General features: G+C 38.7%; 1 protein-coding gene across 2 annotated transcripts in view; it reads left to right on the top strand.

The window, feature by feature from the left end:
* The first annotated feature begins 642 nt into the window (after positions 1-642).
* Positions 643-20,619, top strand: part of LOC119481836 (F-box/WD repeat-containing protein 7-like) — a 35,190-nt gene continuing 15,213 nt past the window's right edge. Inside the window, exons 1-5 of one of the 2 annotated variants that reach the window (XM_037759101.1) lie at positions 643-896; positions 2,314-2,737; positions 2,903-3,007; positions 19,110-19,192; positions 19,897-20,035. In XM_037759101.1, coding sequence (XP_037615029.1) covers positions 2,357-2,737; positions 2,903-3,007; positions 19,110-19,192; positions 19,897-20,035 — 708 coding nt within the window. In that variant the 5' untranslated portion in view covers positions 643-896; positions 2,314-2,356. Of the gene's footprint in view, positions 897-2,313; positions 2,738-2,902; positions 3,008-14,627; positions 14,902-19,109; positions 19,193-19,896; positions 20,036-20,619 lie in introns of those variants that run through there. The other variant, XM_037759099.1, reaches the window with a different exon arrangement.

Raw genomic sequence — 20,619 nt, 5'->3', positions numbered from 1 at the left:
TGTTATATTACATATATAATATAATATAAAACATTTTTATATTATATACAATTTATTTGAATATATATATTCAAATAAATTGTATATAATATACCATATTTTTTGTATGATGTCATAATAATAATAAAATTTGTGTTTACATTTACTTTTTAAACATAATGCTTATACGTAGTCTGCAGTAGCACTTTAATTTTTTTTCTCATAGATATATATATATATATATATAAATGTGTTTTATATTATATATATATATAATATATATATATTTGTGTTTATTTTTATGGCTATATATATATATAATATAAATGTATTTTATATTATATATATATAATATATAAATGTAATTTATATAATATACAATTAATATATTATATAAAATAATAATAATATAATATAAAAGGATTTTTTGTATGAGGTCATAATAATAATAATATAATATAATATTCATTATTTAATATCCTTTCATGCCGTTATTAAAAGTTCTGCACAAAAAAATAAATATATTTTTTAAAAATAAACATATTTTTTAAAAAATAAATATATATTTTAAAAAATAAAAATATATTTTTAAAAAATAAATATATTTTTTTGTGTTTAAAAATCACAAAGGGGGCGTAACCGAGGTGTGTGACGTCACCAAAGCGCGCCAAACAAAGCTCCATGTGCAAACAGAGAAGAGGAGAGAAAAGTTTCATCTTTCAGGTTTGTGATGGAATAAAAGTTTAAAAACACAAATCTGGAGACGTGAAGTTTAACTTAAAGAAGCTTTGTTGGATTATCAGCTAAAATATAGAAGCTACACCGAAAACATACATTAAAGAAAGAGATAAAAGAAGAAGAAGAAGGTGTTTAAAGTTTAAAGTCTCTCAGCTGCTGCAGGACCTAAACACTGTTTTAAAGGTAAGTCTGGTTTATTTCACTACTTTAAGTCAGAATATTAAACTCTGTTTAAGGTATTATATAAACGTTTTACTGATAACTGCTGAATACAGACACATATCTAATAAATAACACTGAGATGTTGTGAAATACATCACTGATACTACAGAACATTAAACATGAAATACTATCAGTACACTATAACAGAAGCATCACTACATGACCTCCCATAGTGATGCTACAGGAGGCTGGTTCTTTATATATATATATATATATTATATATTATTTATATATTATATTTAATATAATATAAAAAATAAACTTGCCTTGCCTTTATGAACAAACCTTTCAGTGAGTGATTTAAATACAAATTCAAGGTGTTTTACTTCAGTATTTCCATTTCCAGGTAAATATTCTAATATTATATATATATATATATATATATATTCTAAATTTTATATATTATATGTAATATTATATTATATATAATATAATAATATATATATATATTCTAAATATTATATATTATAAATTATATTATATTATATATAATATATCATATCATATATTATATGATATGATTATATTCTTTATATAATATATATATTAATATGATATATACATACATATATATTAAATATTATATATATATTAAATATTCTATATATATTCTATATATTAAATATTATATATTCTATATTCTCTATATATATTAAATATTATATATTCTATATTCTCTATATATATTCTATATATATATATATATATTATAGTAATATATATATATATATATATATATATATATATTCTAAATATTCTAGGTAAATATTGGACTTTTTACTCCACTACATTTGTCTGACAGCTTTAGTTACTTTACAGATTAAAATGCAGCAGTAATATTAATCCAGAAACATCAGATATAAAACGCTGACAGGGAACATTTTACTGACACATCAATACTTTTACTTTAAATAATTTAAGTGCATTTAGCTGATGCATACTTAAGTAAGGCTTTGAATGCAGTACTTTTACTTGTAGTGTTATTTTCACAGTGTGGTATTAGCTCAGATCAACATGATGATTCATCAGGAGTCTTTGTGTTTGTGTCCACTAGATTCATGTAAGTCCACTCTTTTAGCTCTGTTTTTGGTCTCCACCACCAAATATCTGTCTCTTTAGCTGATAAATGCTCCACTATGCTTTTTTTTTACTGAAATGGCTTTTATAGAGCGATTTGATTTGTTTTTATATGATAATATTAATTAGTGAGGCTTTAAAATGTGATGTAAGATTAGTTTTGATTAAAAAAAAAGTGCAGTTTTGTACACGTTTAGCGACTGATGGGTCTGTTTTTACCTATTTTTGTTAACAATATCCATTAGTATTGTAAACATAAAAGTTTTATTATTATAATTATCATAACTTTGTGTTTTTTTAAAGATGCTTCTTCGTGCTGCTGCTGTGTGACGAAGGAAAGATGGACGAAGAGCGTCAAGAAAGGAGAGAAGAGGAGGAAGAGGAGGAGAGAACACTACAAACTCCATCCAGTAGGAGAGAAGAAGAAGAAGAGGAGGAGGAGGAAGAGGAGATGATGAAGGCAGACGCCAAAAACAAAGCGATTGGTGGACACACTCCGATCTCCACCTCCTCCTCCTTCATCTCCCTCCCTTTCCTCTCCTCCTCTCTGTGCCGAGTAAGAGGAGGAGGAGGAGGTGAGGAGGAGAATGGAGAGGAAGACGAGGTCAGAGTCGCCATAGTCACCATCGAGGACGAGTCCTGTCCGTCCGAGCCGTTCGGCACCGCCCACCTGGAAACGACCAATCAGATCACACGGACGGAGGACGGAGAGACTGAAGGAGTGGTGGAGGAGGAGAAGAAAGAGGATGAGGAGGAGGCAAACAGTGATGAACGAGAGGAGGAAGGAGAGACTGAAAGAGTCGAGGAGGAGAAGAAAGAGGAGGAGGAGGAGGCAAACAGTGATGAAAGAGAGGAGGAAGGAGAGACTGAAGGAGTGGTGGTAGAGGAGAAGAAAGAGGATGAGGAGGAGGCAAACAGTGATGAAAGAGAGGAGGAAGAGGAGGAGAACGCAGAGGTGACGTCACCATCATCGCTTCACCTGCAGAACCAGGTAGGACCGTTGACTCGCTGATTTAATGATGACGATCTCATAGAAGATGATTCTGTAGATTAAACTACTTTCATTGTGAACGAGGTGCGTGGAAGCAGGTGCATTATGGGTATTTGTATGAAGGCGGGCTGCAGAGGTAGGAGGAGGAGAACCTAAAGGTCAGAAGGTCGCTGGTTCATAACTCTAAATACTGAGAAAGTTATTTGTGATTGTAAAGTGTTTGTCTCCACCTGGAGGACGAGAGGCGACATCACACCCTCTGAACCGAACACACAGAGATTAAACTGATTTATTTTAGAGATGCTCCAATATATTGACAGATTCAAACTTCCTTGATCAATAACTCATAACAGAAAAATTGTTAAAACACCAACGAGGGCTCTTTCTAACCGTAGTGAGGTAGACAACGAGCTACAACCTCATTTTAATCACAACGAGCCTAAAGTCCTCCGAGCTGGACACATTACATCAGTCTCTATGTGCAGCCGGCGGTGAGACGAGCTGTCAGGGACTGTCTACAAAGTGCAACGCCGAAAAGAGAAAAATATTTCAGTATTAAACAGTGTAGTACCAAAATCACTTCACACATCAGTGATCTCCTCATAGTTCTACTACAACACTTAGTTTGGAAAAATATGCTTTTGCATAATTTTGGTGATTTTTTTAATGGGATAAATATTCAATAACTTCACTTTTATAAAGTGTAGTGTCACTAAATGTCTTAATTAGTTTAATAAGTGTAATCAGGAAGAGACCATTGATGTGTGAAGTGATTTTGTTGGTACTACACTGTATAATACTAAAGTTATTGAATATTTTTCCCATTAAAAATTCACCAAAATTATGCAAAATCATATTTTTCCAAACTAAATGTTGTAGTACAACAAAGTGCAACTGATGCAACGTATGTAGGACTTCTAGCCGTAACTAGTTTGCAGTTGTAGGCAAACTGTAGGCTTTTAAGAAAAAATAAATAAATAAATACAAAATATATCATACATAAAAGCACATAATACAACATCGTACATTACATAATAAATATATATAAATAAAATTAGATAAATAAGGAAAATACATTTTAAAAAAGGGGGTGAGGGAGGATTCAAACGAAATTTAAAAAAACAATCCCCAGTAAATGTCTGTAATAATATAAACTGGAGTAAATTACCTTGAATTCTTGAAGAAAGCTTTCCTCTCGTGCTCCACGGTGAACGACAGAGAATCAGAGAACAGAGAAACGTCTTGATGAAATGAGGTAAATGGAGGTTTAACAACAGCATGCCGGACTATTTAATACACTTCAGACTCACACAGGTGAGCAGCTGCACCTTCAGACATGAGACGGTTTATGAGGACGTGTTTTAAACAGTCAGGTTTTGGTGAAGATGTGTTTTGTGAAGTAGTGAGCATACGACTGGATGGTATTTGAGCCAGCAGGTGGCGACGTTGGACACGTTATCTCCTCACTGTGAAAGATAACACACATGAAAGAACAACACAGCACCACCTGGCTCTGATGGATCTGTGTCTGTGTGGCATTCAGGTACCAGCCGACGACGTCAGCGTCTGTATGTGTTTGTGTTGCATTCAGGTGCCATTGTGTCTCCTGTTTTGTCGTCTTTATAAACAAGCTGAACACCAGCTGCTGTGTGTGTTTGTGTGTGTGTGTGAGGTCGAGTGTGTGAGAGAGAGTGTGAGTGTGTCATCCTTTTACTCTTAACAATTCAAATATACTGAATATTCATTTTCCCTAATAATAAGCCAATTATATTAGTATTTTGTTGAATTATTTTATATTTTTTAATTAAAGCATGTGCAAGTTAATTCAACACAATAAACACTTAAATACATATTAAGTTTATGAATTAAAAAAATATATAATTTTATTTATAATCAAGTAATTAAAGTCTCTGTTAATAAAACAGCATTAATTATACGGTTAGTTTCAGACACTACGTACGGCTAACAAACTACTGCAAACTGCGTTTTCTGGAGATAAAAAACATATCGAATCTATTTTTATTTGCAGTTAATATTCTCCTAAAAGTGACATATGAGGATCAATCAAAGATATTAAAAGTTGCAGTACTCTTTATAGTAAAGCGGCAAATACAACATTAGAAAGTATCAGGCAGGCAGTGGTGGAAGAAGTACTCCGATCTTTTACTTAAGTAAAACTAGCAGTACTACAGTCTAGAAATACTGTTACAAGTAAAAGTCATGCATTATACATAAGTATTTTAATCAAAATGTAAGTATCAAAAGTACATCATTATTAATCAATAATAAAACATCATAATTTAATAGCTGATTATATTTAGTTTTAATAATCAGAATCTGTAAAGTAGCTAAAGCTCTTAAATATATGTAATAATGGAGTAAAAAGTACAATATTTATCTCTGAAATGTAGTGGAGTAAAAGTATAAAGTAGCATAAAATGTAAATACTCAAGTAAAGTAAAAGTACCTGGTGTCAGGTATCTATAAAGAAAGCTATAAAGTATAATATTACTATACTATATCATGATTATTAAGATCTATAAATAGAGAGACAGACAGTAGGTGTGTGTGCAGGAATGTGCAGCCGTGAACATTCCTTAGATTCCTCCATCGGGATCATGGGATATGAAGTCTCCTTCCCCATGGGAACTGTTGGCTTTAGACACACACACATATACACACACATATATCAGTATCAGTAGTGTCAATGCTGAAGTGTCTTAAACTTGCATTCTCTCTACCAGCCAGCAGGGGGCGACTCCTCTGGTTGCTAAAAGAAGTCTGAATGTATAGAAGTCTATGAGAAAATGAGTCTACTTCTCTCTTGATTTATTACCTCAGTAAACATTGTAAACATGAGTTTATGGTCTCAATCGCTAGTTTCAAGTCTTCTTCAATACAGCATGATGTTCATTTAGTACATTATGGTCCCATTTAGAGTCACATAGACCATAAAGCAGGGGATGCTTTAGCGCGGGTCTACCTGGTGATTGACAGGTCGCTACCACGGCGTTGTCCGGTCTGCAAAGCATGATGGGATCGATGGTTAGTTAATGTCCAGGAATATATAAAAGAAGGAAGCGTTGTTACGACACCATTCTAATTTTGCAAGTACTAAAAATATAAACGTTTATAACGATTTATAGAGGCTTATTAAATCTGGTGATTAGCGCCACCTCCTGAGAGTTCAGTGACCCTTCTGTAGTTCTCTCTGTGACCACTAGAGGCAGCGCTGTTATTAAACTCAAAGCTGATTATTGCAGATCAGATTTGGTAATGGATGTGTGTGTACGTGTGTGTGCGTGCATGTGCGTGTGCGTGTGTGTCAGTGTCAGACAGATTGGAAAAACTAGGGCACTAATCTGGTGCGACATGCTCTGTAATCTAAGAGCATTTTTCCCTAGATTACTACACATATAGGAGATTATACACACACTCTCTCTGGCCTCAGATGACTGGTGTGAATAGAAGCACATTAGAGCTGCTCTGGTATGTCCGGTATGTCGACACACACATTTAATTTCACCTCACCTCATTCAGCGTCCTGAAAGAAGCGTTTTATTCCTGTGAGTCAGGAGGACGGATGAACCTGAAGGTGTTCACGCTTCGTTTCCTGTCAGAGGAGCTCGTGTTTAACGTCTGGTCCTTTAACACGCTTTGGCCCAGAAAGACTATTTTCCATTCACAGCCATTACAAAAGAAACATTTACTGAGATTATCTGCTAATTTCCGTGTCATTCATTCATTCATGGATAAACGCCTCGTTCATGAGCTCAGAGTCAACTGAGGAACTGTTAATGGACGCAGTAACCAAACAGAATCATTTGGATGGACTGCCATGAAATTTGGTTCAAACATTCTTGGTTTCCAGAGGAACCTTCAAGTATCCCATCATGCTTTGAGTGTCGTACTGGTTCTGTACATAATAAGTGGATATAAGAGGTGGTCTTTGGCCTCACCATCTTGGCCGTAGTAATGTCTTCAGTGATCGTTTCACTTTTCCTCCAGCTCCATTCTGTGGTCTAAAACTTTTTCTTTTATGACAACAAAACATCAGACGTCACACTGGAGGTTTTGATCGTCTTTTTTTCACTATTTTCTGACACTTTTTTAGACTAAATGAGTCGTTTTGAATTGACTTATCGAGAAAATGAATGTAAACTACAACTTGGGTGGTTGGCAAAGGCATACATTAAATCTAGTTATGTTCTACAACTCTGATTGATGTGAGGAAACACCATCAGGTTGTTACAGCTGATTGATTTCCTGCCTACGTGTAACCAGTGAAACAACCACTATGGATCCAACCTTGACTGATCCCTGATACACACCTTTAACACACCCTCATACTGAGTGTGTGTGTGTGTGTGTACACGAGGTCACATTCCAGCTCCGGGCAGCTTTCCAGACAGTCAGGTCCTCCACGCCGATCCCGCCGAGTCAGCGCACCACACACACACACACACACACACACACACACACACACACACACACACATACACACATTCCTGGAGCTGCGGCAGCATTCCTGGAGTCTTGTGTTCGTCAGCAGGACGGAGGTTTGAACCTGCGACCTTCCAGTTACAGTGAAGTCTCTTTTGTGGCCTGAAAATGAATGTTATTCTTTCACATCCACTATTTAAATACCAAAAAATAATTCAGCCTTCACTTTTTCTTGAATCTGCTTCGATGCATTTACATGTGAGTGAGCCTGATGCCAAACCTCTTACATTGGGCTCACTTCTATAGTGAATTAAATAAACTATTCACCCTGGAACTCCCTCAAGGACCCCTGGGGGGGTCCCCGGACCTCGGGTTGAGAACCTCTGTTCTAGAGCACACATCTTAAAGTCTGCCTTTTGAAGAATAACTTAATTAAACACCTCGGTGCCCACCAGCCACAGGATATTGTTCTACACCAAACCTCTGGTAAAAATCATCAGATTTAACGTTTAACCGCTAACTGCTTTCCTGTCAGTGTTGTTCGGAGAGGATGGTAAAGGGAAGGCTTTGAGACAGCCGTCATGTTGGGAGATAAAACGGTAACACTTTTTTAGTACATGGACTATAATTTCCTAATATTTCCCTGGAGGTTTCCTGGAGAGATTGATGTAATCTCGTACTAATAATGTCAGAAAAAAACATTTAAAAACGAGATCAGAATCGCTAACTCAAAAAGTAAAATGTGAAAAGTTATTCAAAGATTTTAGAGGCTTTCTTTGTGGTGTTTTGGGGGAACTTTGACTCATAATTAATACTTCTAAAATCTTGGTTATGTCCCCATCAATGAGCATCTGACTTATGACACACCAGACTTATTTGAATCTGACAAAAATCTAAAATTTCAGAGGTTATTCAGATAAAACATACTTGTTTCCTCTGTCTTTAATACACTTTTACTGTAAACTAGTGTGTGTGTGGATTCAGGACAGTAGAGCACCTGTTCCTCATTGTATCCCGTCCTCTCAGTGTTTTACGGTGTGTAAGGCGACACTTGAAGAATGCCAGTAAAACCGTCAGACTTCAGACGTTCTCGCGCTCCCCCGCTCTGTTGTTCTTTCATCCTGAGTTTATCCTCACATCCAGGATTTTTACATACAATAGATACATAACATTACCGGCTTCATCGAGCTGTTAAAGTGATTCTTAGTTTCAGGTGATTATACACTAAAGTTTTGCATATTTAACAGTGAAACATTGTCTAAGACTTGAGTATACCTCAGGTACCGGTACAGTCTCGCTCTCTAAGAACCAAGTGGACCCGTGAAGACTTTAAAGCTGAGACAGCGAGTCCTCAGACTCTGTCCTCATCGAGCCAACGAGCCGATGGGATCCAAACACAGGAGCTGCTGTTTCCAGTGGGACACGTTACAGAGGTGCAATGCAGCAAACAACAGGTGCTTTATAAAGCAAATAAACACGACGGCTGCAGAGTGTGTGAGTGTGTGCTCATCAATAATGAATGCAGGGAGTGTTGTGGGGATGTAAGAGACTTAGTGCTCATGTATATTTTAATGAGTAGCGGTGTGTCTAAGCTGAGATCGTTCTCAGGGGACGAATCAGGATTCAACAGAGTTAGAAGGAAGGAGAGAGGAGGAAGGAAGGAAGGGAGGAAGGGAGGAAGAAAGAAAGAAAGAAAGAAAGAAAGAAAGAAGGGACAGAGAAAAGCCTCTCTTACACGTTGTGTCTCATGTTTGAATAAATCTCTTTTATGCAAACGTACCAGGTCGGGACGATTGTAAGAAGAAGTGAGTTTTCATACACTTATTTTTATGATCATTCTTAATTTGTGCTTAAAAAAAAAATCAGAGTAGAAACTCCATAAAACAAGAAACTTCCGTTGGTCCTAACACAGTGTTATTAGAGATGTTCCGATACCATTTTTTTCCTTCCCGATACCGATTCCGATACCTGAGTACCGATTTGTTACCAGCATGATAAATATAATATCTTTGTCTCTTTTGGGCTGTCTTTGTAGAATGTCTGTCGGCGTTGGAATGCGTTTTCCAACGTTTGCTAGTGCGGTTTTCTCCTTTTTCCCACCTTTGCCTCGGTGAAGTCGTCACGCTCTTTCGCGGGATACATTTTCAAATGTTTAATAAGATTGCAGGTGTTGAAATCGGCAACACTAGAGCCACCCCTCGAAACGGAAGCCTTACATACTGCACATATCGCCGTTTTACTTGTTGGATTTTCCACTACGTCAGCTGTCATGTTCCTCGCTCTGATTACCGTTACACTCTCCACCAGCACCGCACTGTTTGCTATCGTCACGTGACAAATTACCTGTTCTTCTTCGCTGCTCTAAAACAGTAGAAGCCAGTGGCAGCCATGATACAGCCAGGGCGACAGCACAGTGAAGGCTTCTGGTTTGGAGCGGCGATGAAGAATTGATTTCTGGTTAAACAAGTTTTCTGGGTTAATAAATTATGGTATGGGATCGGTGCATAGACTGACGTACTCGCCGATACCCAAACTAGAATTTTGGGCAGTATCGGACGCATTTCTGATACTGGTATCAGTATCGGAACAACTCTTACCACGGTCTTGGAAAAGGAGGAGTGAGCGGAGTCAGTTGGTTGCAATCTGCAACCACACCACTAGATGCCACAAAATCCTACACACTGTACCTTTAAGTGTCCAGTTCAACTGAACTCTACTCAGTTTCTACTCCGTATATATACAGAAAGAGATGAAACATCATCTGATGAAAATCAATCCTTCACACATTCCTCTGATCCTCTCTCTCTCTTACTCTTTATTGATTCTTCACACACTCGTAGGCTAATCCAGCTAGCCCATGCTACACACACACACACACACACACACACACACACACACACACACACACACACACACACACACACACACGCACGCACACACACTTCAAACAGAGGCAACATCTGCCTCCGTCTTTGAAGTGGTTTCCTCTGTTTCCAGTCTGACAGTAGTTAGCTTCAAGCGTAAAACACACACATACGGACACACACTTTAAGACGTTATTCACCCTCTGATAAGACTCACACACACACACACACACACACACACACACACGGTCCTCAAGTGTGGGAACGAGTCAGCTGTTTTAATGCAGAACACACACTCCAGTTTCAGGTTTAACAAGGCCGTCAGAGGGGGAGACTCAGTGGGGCTGCTGCATACCACAGAAGAAGAAGAGAGTTTTAAAAGACAAAAGAGCAGCCGAGAAAAACACATGAAACAGATGCTTTTTCTTATTTTATAAATACAACTACAAAACATTATTACTGACGTGTTTTCTTGAATATAACGTACCTACAATTATGAGAAATATATTGGTGGACTATGGTTTTGAAGCCTCGAGTTTGGTTTTTGGCCGTCGCCAACTTGGTCTTTGGCCGTCGTCATGTTGGTATTTGGCCATCGTCATGTTGGTATTTGGCCGTCGTCATGTTGGTATTTGGCCGTCGCCACCTTGGTTTTTGGCCGTCACCATCTTGGTTTTTGGCCATCGCCATCTTGGTTTTTGGCCATCGCCAACTTGGTCTTTGGCCGTCGTCATGTTGGTATTTGGCCGTTGCCACCTTGGTTTTTGGCCGTCGCCAACTTGGTCTTTGGCCATCGTCATGTTGGTCTTTGGCCGTCGTCATGTTGGTATTTGGCCATCGCCAACTCGGTCTTTGGCCGTCGCCATCTTGGTTTTTGGCCGTCACCATCTTGGTTTTTGGCCGTCGCCATCTTGGTTTTTGGCCATCGCCAACTTGGTCTTTGTCCGTCGTCATGTTGGTATTTGGCCGTCGTCATGTTGGTATTTGGCCATCGTCATGTTGGTATTTGGCCGTCATCATGTTGGTATTTGGCCGTTGCCACCTTGGTTTTTGGCCGTCGCCAACTTGGTCTTTGGCCGTCGTCATGTTGGTATTTGGCCATCGCCAACTTGGTCTTTGGCCGTCGCCATCTTGGTTTTTGGCCGTCACCATCTTGGTTTTTGGCCGTCGTCATGTTGGTATTTGGCCTTCGCCATCTTGGTTTTTGGCCATCGCCAACTTGGTCTTTGGCCGTCGTCATGTTGGTTTTTAGCCGTTGCCATCTTGGTTTTTGGCCATCGACAACTTACTTTTACTTCAGTTGAATGCAGGACTTCTACTTATAACAGAGTATTTCTACACTGTGGTATTGCTACTTTTACTTAAGTAAAAGTACTCAGAGTACTTTTACTTAAGTAAAAGTACTCTGAGTACTTCTTCCAGTTCTGATGGCGGCTGCCAGTAGTTATAGAGCACCTGCAGAACAGCCGCCTCGCACTTTATTGCACTATTTCCTCCTGTTTGAGTGATGTGATTTAATTTAATGTTTCTTTAACATCCAACATTGATCTGTTTTCTTAATACGGCGCGTTTCAACTGAATTGTGAGGAAAATAACAACAGATGAGAAGAGGGTTGATAAAAGATGGAAAAGATATAAATTGGAAGCAGAAAGATGGAGAATTCAGATTTATGATGATGTGGAGGGTGAGAGGGATTAAGGAGGAGAGAGACAGAGGAAGCAATTAGTAACAGACGTAAAAGAAAGGAAAGAAGGACGGAGAGACGGAGGAAATTAGAAACAGAGAGGAAGAGAATGAAGGGAGGTAAAGGGGGGGGTCGTGTCTAGAAGGTGTATTCTTTTTTCATGGCACTCCTATGACTCCATAAACTACTGACTGAAATAATAAAATAAAGGAAAGTAAAGGAATGGAGGTAGTGAAGTGCTTCCCAACAGAGAAATTTGAAGAAAACAATTTGAACGCAGTCTGCAGTATGAACAGTAGTAGGCGGTTTTGAATACAGCCTTTCAGATTAACAGGTCCAGAGGTCAAAGGTCATCTAGGCCCTGATGAGGCAGATTGATGGGGGTGATAGAGCCTCAGGGGAAGTTTTTACCTGCATTTACCTGTGTGTATACCTGCAGTAAATACTTGTTATTTGCAGCCAAAACAAGCAAATCTGTGAAGATCTGCACGGCATTTAAAAGGGGGAGTTTTGTCTCACTACAAACTTCCTGTTTATGTTTTCTATGTGGAGATAACAGCCTATAAATGGGAATGAAATGAAGACGTGTCACCTGAGGTCTGCAGGTGATTCTCATCCAGAGTGAACCCGTCTGACGTTTTAGGATCGGAATGCATTGTGCTGAAAGGTGTTTCTAATATACCGTTTACATATGTCGGAGGAACAAAATATCAGAAACACCTGTCAGTACAATACAATACCGCACAAACACGTCTCTGACTCCGTGTCAACAGATACATACGACCCGCTGCAGGGCCGCTGCGTTGGATTACATTAGACTCTACAGCTGTTCCTGTTTTCCTGGACACTTGAGTTTATACTGCAGCTTCCTTCCTCCTGGCTCCTTCGATTTTATGTGTCGGAGTGAATTTATAAGTGAAATAATATGAGGAGGAAAGAGGACAGAACGAGGGGTTTTGTGTCGACCACCTGAGGCCTTTGGAAAGAAAGAAAAGGAGGTAGCGAAGGATAGAGGAGAAAACAAGAGGAGGATGAACAGGTGAGAGGTAGAGGGAGGTGTTGGTGTGTTTTGTCCCTCCAGGCTCTGGGTGAAGGTTTGACCTCCTAAATTACCCCCCCCCCCCCCCACCCCCCCCCCCCCCTCCCAGCCTCTCCTAACACTGCCTAATGGGAGTGCGTGAGCCTGTGGGAGTTTCACTGTGACGACCTTTAAGGTCAATCAGCTGTGAGAAAGCGGTGACCTCCAACAACCTCCTGCTGGGCACGTTTCAACAACGCTCCTAGTCCGTCTGGTCAATGTGACATCCTGACTGAAATATCTTAACTATTGGATGGATTGCTTTGAAATGTCGTCCAGGTGTTTACGTCCCCCTCAGGATGGACTGTAATAACTTTAGTGATCCTCTGACTTCTTATCTCGCGCCACCATCAGGTCAGAACGTCTCCATGCTTTAATTTATGACCAGATACCTGCAAACCTCATCAGCTCCAGCTGCTCTTTATGTTTACTGCTAATTAGCTAATGTTAGCATGCTAACACGCTAGGTGAGCTTGTTAGCATGTTAGCCAGAGGTTGAAGAAGTACTCTGATATTTTACTTAAAGGTCCCATATTGTAAAAAGTGATATTTTATTATAAAGCAGGTTTAAGGGCTATATAAATACTGTGAAAGTATCAAAACGCTCAATCCACGGAGAAATACACACAGTCCATATTCAGAAGGTCTGCCTTTGAAACAAGCTGTCAGGACTTCTGTAACTTTGTGATGTCACAACTGCACAGTATATATTGTTTATTGGTGATTAAAGGTCCCATAATATCCTCATTTTCAGGTTAATACTTGTATTTTGTGTTTCTACTAGAACATGTTTACATGCTGTAATGTTAAAAAAACACTTTATTTTCCTCGTACTGTCAGCTTGAACTTTCCTGTATCTACCCCTCTGTCTCAAACGCTCCGTTTTAGTTTATTTCAACGGTATGGCAACAGAATTGCGTTGCTAGGCAACAGCTTGGGTGCATGTGTACTTCCTGTCAGCTGATGTCATTCACATCCACTGCAACCAGGAATAAACTGGGACACATTTAGAATGTTTACATTTAAAACCTTGTAATGGTCTAAATATTGTATATTTGGGACATCACAAATGGACAGAAATCCTAACGGCTTCTTTCAAACGCACAATTTCTGAATGCAGGCTGTGTGTATTTCTCCGTATATTGAGCGCTTTGATACTTTCACAGTATTTATATAGCACTTAAACCTGCTCTATAATATAAAAGACATGAAAATCTCACTTTTTTATAATATGGAACCTTTAAGTATCGATTTGGAAGAAGCCAACAGACCTTCTTCTACTTTATGTGAGCAGTTGTTGGCTACTGAGTTGATAATTCTAGAATTCTGTCAGAAAATTAGATACATTTCCTACAGAATTCTAGAATTCTGGGACTGCTCCCCACACACACACACACACACGCACACACACACACACACACACACACACACACACACACACACACACACACACTGCACTGGGCTCCACCCCTCTCTCTCTCTCTCTCTCTCTCTCTCTCTCTCTCTCTCTGAGGCATGTCCCTGCGTGTTTCCTTGGAGGTCGAGCTACAGAGAGAGAGAGAGAGAGAGAGAGAGTCAGTCCTCTCAGTGAATCCTGTAGCAGCAGCAGCAGCACGAGCTCCTCACGGACTGATTCCTCTCCAGCTGATCACTGATCACTGATCGATTCCTCCTTCTGATGGATTGTTGATTGTGGGATATTCTCCTGTTGGATTTACTGGCTCTGAATATTATTTTGTCGTTGACCGGTTGGAGGGTTGTGTACCTACCGGTGGGGGGGCAGCCATGGGTTTCTACGGCACCTTGAAGCTCATCTTCTACAAAGTGAGTATTATTGATTATTGATCGATCGACTGACGTCATCGTTGAAAGATGTCGTGCAGGAATTGAAGGTTGTCAGGCTCGTGCAGCACCGGGTACAGCACCGGGACCGGGATGACGAGGCGTTTCTCTCTGACAGCGGAATGCCTCGGTGGCGCGTGCGTGTGTCGGTGTGTGCGTGTGTGTGTGTGTGTGGACCACTGCGGAACCGGCAGAGAGAGAGACACTCATTCTATGTCCTCTCTCTCTCTCTCTCTCTCTCTCTCTCTCTCTCTCTCTCCTTGATTTGATTATTGATCACCAGCTGTCTGTGTGTCTGTGGTGTATCACACCAAGAAACAATGAGCAAGGCATCGTTGAGGGTTTGAATCCTGCTGTAAAACTGGATTACCTATGAATGAATTGATGAGTAAAAATCAACTTGAGTATGTAATCCTTATTAAAACCTTTTGCTTCCCTAAAAGATGGATATCACACAGTACAGCTGCTGTAAACTGCATTATTAGGTCAAACAAAATGTATGAAAATGAATGAAAATCAACCAACACTTTAGTATCCATCACATATTCATCTTTAAAGCTGCAAACCACAAGACTAACATCCTTACATCATGGAAACACGAGTAAAAGAGGGATATTACACTGTAAAGCTGCTGTTAACTGCAATTTTGGGGTCAAACAAAATCTATGAAAATGAATGAAAATCAAGCAACACTTTAATATTCATCTTTAAAACTGCAAACCACAAGACTAAAACCTTAGAAATTGGCATTTTTTGCTTTGTTACACTATGAAAACACAAGTAAAAGAGGGATAATACACTTTACAGCTCATGTAAGCTGCATTTTGTGGTCAAATATGGTGTATAAAACAGCAAAAATCTATGAAAGTGAATGAAAATCAACCAACACTTTAATATTCATCTTTAAAGCCGCAAACCACAAGACTAAAACCTTAGAAATTGGCATTTTTTGCATCCTTACATCATGAAAACACAAGTAAAAGAGGGATATTACACTGTACAGCTGCTGTAAATAGAGTTATGGGGGTCAAATATGGTGTATAAAACAGTAAAAATCTATGAAAATGATTTGAATTCAGACAACTTCAGTATATGATGCTTGTTTATCTTCACAGTTGCAAACCACAAGACTAAAACCTTAGAAATTGGCATTCTTTGCATCCTTACATCATGAAAGCACTAGTAAAAGATGGATATCACACAGTACAGCTGCTGTAGACTGCATTTTTGGGTCAAACAAAATCTACAAAATCAACCAACACTTTAGTATCCATCTTTAAAGCTGCAAACCACAAGACTAAAACCTTAGAAATTGTCATTTTTTGCATCCTTACATCATGAAAACACAAGTAAAAGATGGATATTACACTTTAAAGGGAGTTTTTGGGTCAAATATTGTGTATAAAACAGTAAAAATCTATGAAAAATGATTGTTCATCTTTACAGCTATCAACCACAAGATTAAAACAACAATAGATATTGACATTGTGTGCTTCTCTACATCATGAAAATATAAGTAAAAGAGGGATATTACAAAGTACAGCTGCTGTAAAGGGAGTTTTTGGATCAAATATGGTGTGTAAAACAGCAAAAATCTATGAAAATGAATTAAAATCAGATGAAACTTCAGTATCAGATGCTTGTTCATCTACAGAGCTTCAAACTACAAGAATACAACCTACATTTTTTGTTTCCTTACACCATGAAAACCCAAGTAAAAGAGGGATATTACACAGTACAGCTGCTGTAAAGTGCATTTTTGGGTCAATTATGGTGTATAAAACCACAAAAATGTATGAAAAAATCAGACACAGCTTAAGTATCTAATGCTTGTTTATCTTCACAGCTACAAACCACAAGACTAAAACCTTAGAAACAAGCATTTTTCACTTCCTTACACCGTGAAAACACACATTATAAAAGGATATTACACAGTGAATCCTGATACATAGGTCACAGTGATGTCACAGTAAAGCCTCTACTCATTATCATAGACTCATTATAGTAATGTATAGGGATGCTATAGCTCCAAAATTACAGGTAATATTAGTACACTTTACATATCAAAGACACACTATAGTGATGACAACAGAAATACAAATAAATAAGTATCAAAGTTTATTATTATAGGAATATTACAGAGATTTTTAAAAAGACAGATGTCTCACATCAGAGCTGAATTCATCTGCTTTTAACACTAAACACATTTTTTGTTGTTTTTCATCCTCAAGTTGAAGTTTTTCTTTTTTAGGCTTTTAATGAAATCCACACAGACGCGACATCTGTTATTAAAAAGCCAGCGACGTTGGGAAGAAAAAAAGAGTCAGAAAATGAGAAGCAGATTATGAGTTTAGGTCGCACTTATAGGAGCTGAAATCACAGCCGTATGTTGCTGATGTTGAAGCTCAGAGGTTGGGGGTTCAATTCTGTCCTCCGTGACTGAAATATTTAGAATTCTTCTTGCGTTTTATTTTGAAACATGACACAGATTATGATGCCGAGAGGATGAAGGACACACACACACACACACACACACACACACACACACACACACACACACACACACACACACACACACACACTGTCCTGTACATCTGCAGCCTCCAGTCAGTGTGTAGCAGCCTGTTAGCGTGTGCTGCTCTATTTTAGACCAGCGCTGCACCGGCGACATTCCTGCGATTTTCTGCATTCCTGCGTTCATTCACTGAGCGAGAGACACAGAAAGAGAAAGAGATAGAAGGCTGATTCAGACCTCTGGGTGGTTGCGTTTGTGTTACTTAACAGCGTAGGTGTTTTCAGTGTCTCTGTAGTTACACACAGGGCTGCAGTCTTATCTGCATCTCTTCATTAATGAGTCCTCTTTTGAAACACACAAGCATTCGTCAGAACTTCTTCTTGCATTTCCTCAACACATCATGTGTCTCAGATGGTTTATTGCCAAGTAGGATTTCACATGCAAGAAATTTTCCTTGGTATTTTGGTGCATAACGGTCAAAGTAAACAAAGTAAGATGCTTGTTCAAGATTAAATCTGATAAATTTACATGTTTTTCTTCCTTACACCGTGAAAACCCAAGTAAAAGAGGGATATTATTACACAGTACAGCTGCTGTAAAGTGCACTTTTGGGTCAAATATGGTGCATAAAACCACAAAAATGTATGAAAATTAATTGAACTCAGACAAAACGTTAATATATAAAGCTTGTTCATCTTTACAGCTACAAGCCACAAAATGAAAACCTTAGAAATTGTAATTTTTTTGCTTCCTTACACCATGAAAACACAAGTAATATATAAGATATTACACCGTACAGCTGCTGAAAACTAAATTTTGGACGTCAAATATGGTGCATAAAACCACAAAGATGTATGAAAATGAATTGAACTCAGACAAAACTTCAGTATCTGATGCTTGTTCCTCTACATAGCTTCAAACTACAAGATTAAAACCTTAGAAATTGTCATTTTTTGCTTCCTTACACCATAAAAACACAAGTAAAAGATGGATATTACACAGTACAGCTGCTGTAAACTGCATTTTTGGGTCAAATATGGTGTTTAAAACCGCAAAAATGAATTGAAATCCGGCAGAACTTTAGCATATAATGCTTGTTCATCTTTACAGCTACAAACTACAAGAATAAAACCTTGGAAATTACATGTTTTCGCTTCCCTACATTGTGAAAATAGGGATTATAAAGGGATACTACACAGTAAATCCTGGCAGAATTACACATAGGTCACAGTAAGGTCACAGTACACCATCTACTGATTATCATAGAGTCATTATAGTAATATTATAGAGATGCTGTAGCATCTGTCCATTAATGTGGGCTCTGCAACATCTGTTTTCAGTCTGTTTTGACTGCAGGAACATCCCAGAAACCCACAAACATTTGTAGGAACTTGTCTTGCATTTCCTTCACAGGCCGCATTAACACATGTCATTTCATGTGTCTCAAATCCAGATGAAAGTTTAACACAATTTAATATCTTTCAATAGATTTTAGTTTAGGAGAAACTTGATATTTGGCCCGTGCTGTCCCCCCAATCTACCACCCTCTGTGCAATGTGTCTCCAAGTACTAAACAGTACCAGTCGTTGGGGTTTGATTGTTGATTGTTGCCTTCTTGACTCCTGACTCAGAAGAGCGTCACTGTCTCTCAGCGTTTCTTTCTCTTTCCCACCAGATGAAGAGGAAGTTGGATCACGGTCCAGACGGCCGGCCGTTCCCTTCAGGGAAGAAGCACTGCAAAGGCAAAGGATACCTCAGGTAACACATGTTATATTTAGCTAACCAACAGCTACATAGAACAACGTTACCCTTGGCCCCCCAGAGGTTCTGTTTGCAGCGTTGTTGTAGATGCTTGTAACCTGCCAAGTGTGAAGTTGACTGGATGAACTGTTCCCAAGATATGCAAAGAGCAGTCATACATTCATACATAAACAGACAGAGAATACTTCCTGTATAATTAGATGCTGCTGCTACAGCGCCACCTATTGGCCAAATGGCACCAAATTTGCCATTGTCACTCAGACATCATATCTACACATGTCCACCAAATGTGGTCCCAATAGCACGAAGTGTTCAGGAGATATAACGTTATTTATACGCTACCGACAAAATGCAGGAAAAAAATAAAAATAATTTTGTTTCTGAGAGTTACGGTTCATAAGTTACACGCCAAAGTTCATTGTTATAGCGCCACCATCTGGCCAAATTGCACCACATTGGACACTGCACACCCTTGGGTCCTGAGCAATACACCCGCCAAGTGTGAAGTAGATCAGATGAACGGTTCTCGAGATCTGCGACGGACACACAGACAGATGGACAGACAGAAATTCCGTGCTTTATAGTTAGATAGCTCTTATTTTTTAGCATTTTGTAAAAGGGTCAGTTTGTTTTCTCCATTTGGTTTTGCTTGGAAATGCTAACTTGTGCAGATGCTAACATCACTGTCCCTCTCTCCCCAGTCCCGCCAGTCTGGTTCAGGCCACCACACCAACAACGTTCGGCGACCTGCGGCTGGCCAATGGGCATTCGGCTCAGCGGCGGCGCGTCACCTCGGGCCCGCCTCCCTCTGGCCTGCAGGACTGGCTTCACATCTTCCAGGTCAGCGCAGACATGTTTCTTCCTTACTATTCAACAGTTAGTGCACTATAGATAGTCTACTAAACCCCTCCCCCCAACAGCGGTCATCCAATCATAGCTTAGTAACCGTAACTAGGCACATCAGCTTTTGACTTCTACACAAAAAAGTTTTAAACTGTATGAATGAAATTTTGTTTTTGTAGATTTTCTAAAACTGAAAACACAAGAGTAAAATAAAAAACAGTGTAAACAGTGTGCTGCTTTTGTCTACTTCTGTCAATATCATCAAACGGACAGAGATTAGTAAACATTATTAAAATAATAGTCCACATTTCTAGTCTTTTATTATATAAAATCTGTATATTATATTCAATCTGAAGCTAGCCAGCTACCCCAAGTTATAGCCGGTTCCCAAGGTGTTAAAAGGATAGATATTATTGTCAGTGTGCTACATCTGAGATCATTTCTAATGTTTGGTTTTGTTTATGCTTATTTTTGCTTTATGTTTTATTTGTCTTCAGTCCAGTCGACGGTTTAAATTTGGGAGCGATTTGTTTGAGCGTAACCTAAACCAATCAGTAACTGTTTATGAATTCCTTCTGGGC

The sequence above is a fragment of the Sebastes umbrosus genome, chromosome 22 (genome assembly GCF_015220745.1).
Source record: "Sebastes umbrosus isolate fSebUmb1 chromosome 22, fSebUmb1.pri, whole genome shotgun sequence".
Classification (NCBI taxonomy): domain Eukaryota; kingdom Metazoa; phylum Chordata; class Actinopteri; order Perciformes; family Sebastidae; genus Sebastes; species Sebastes umbrosus.
This window is presented reverse-complemented; position numbering and strand designations above follow the sequence as displayed.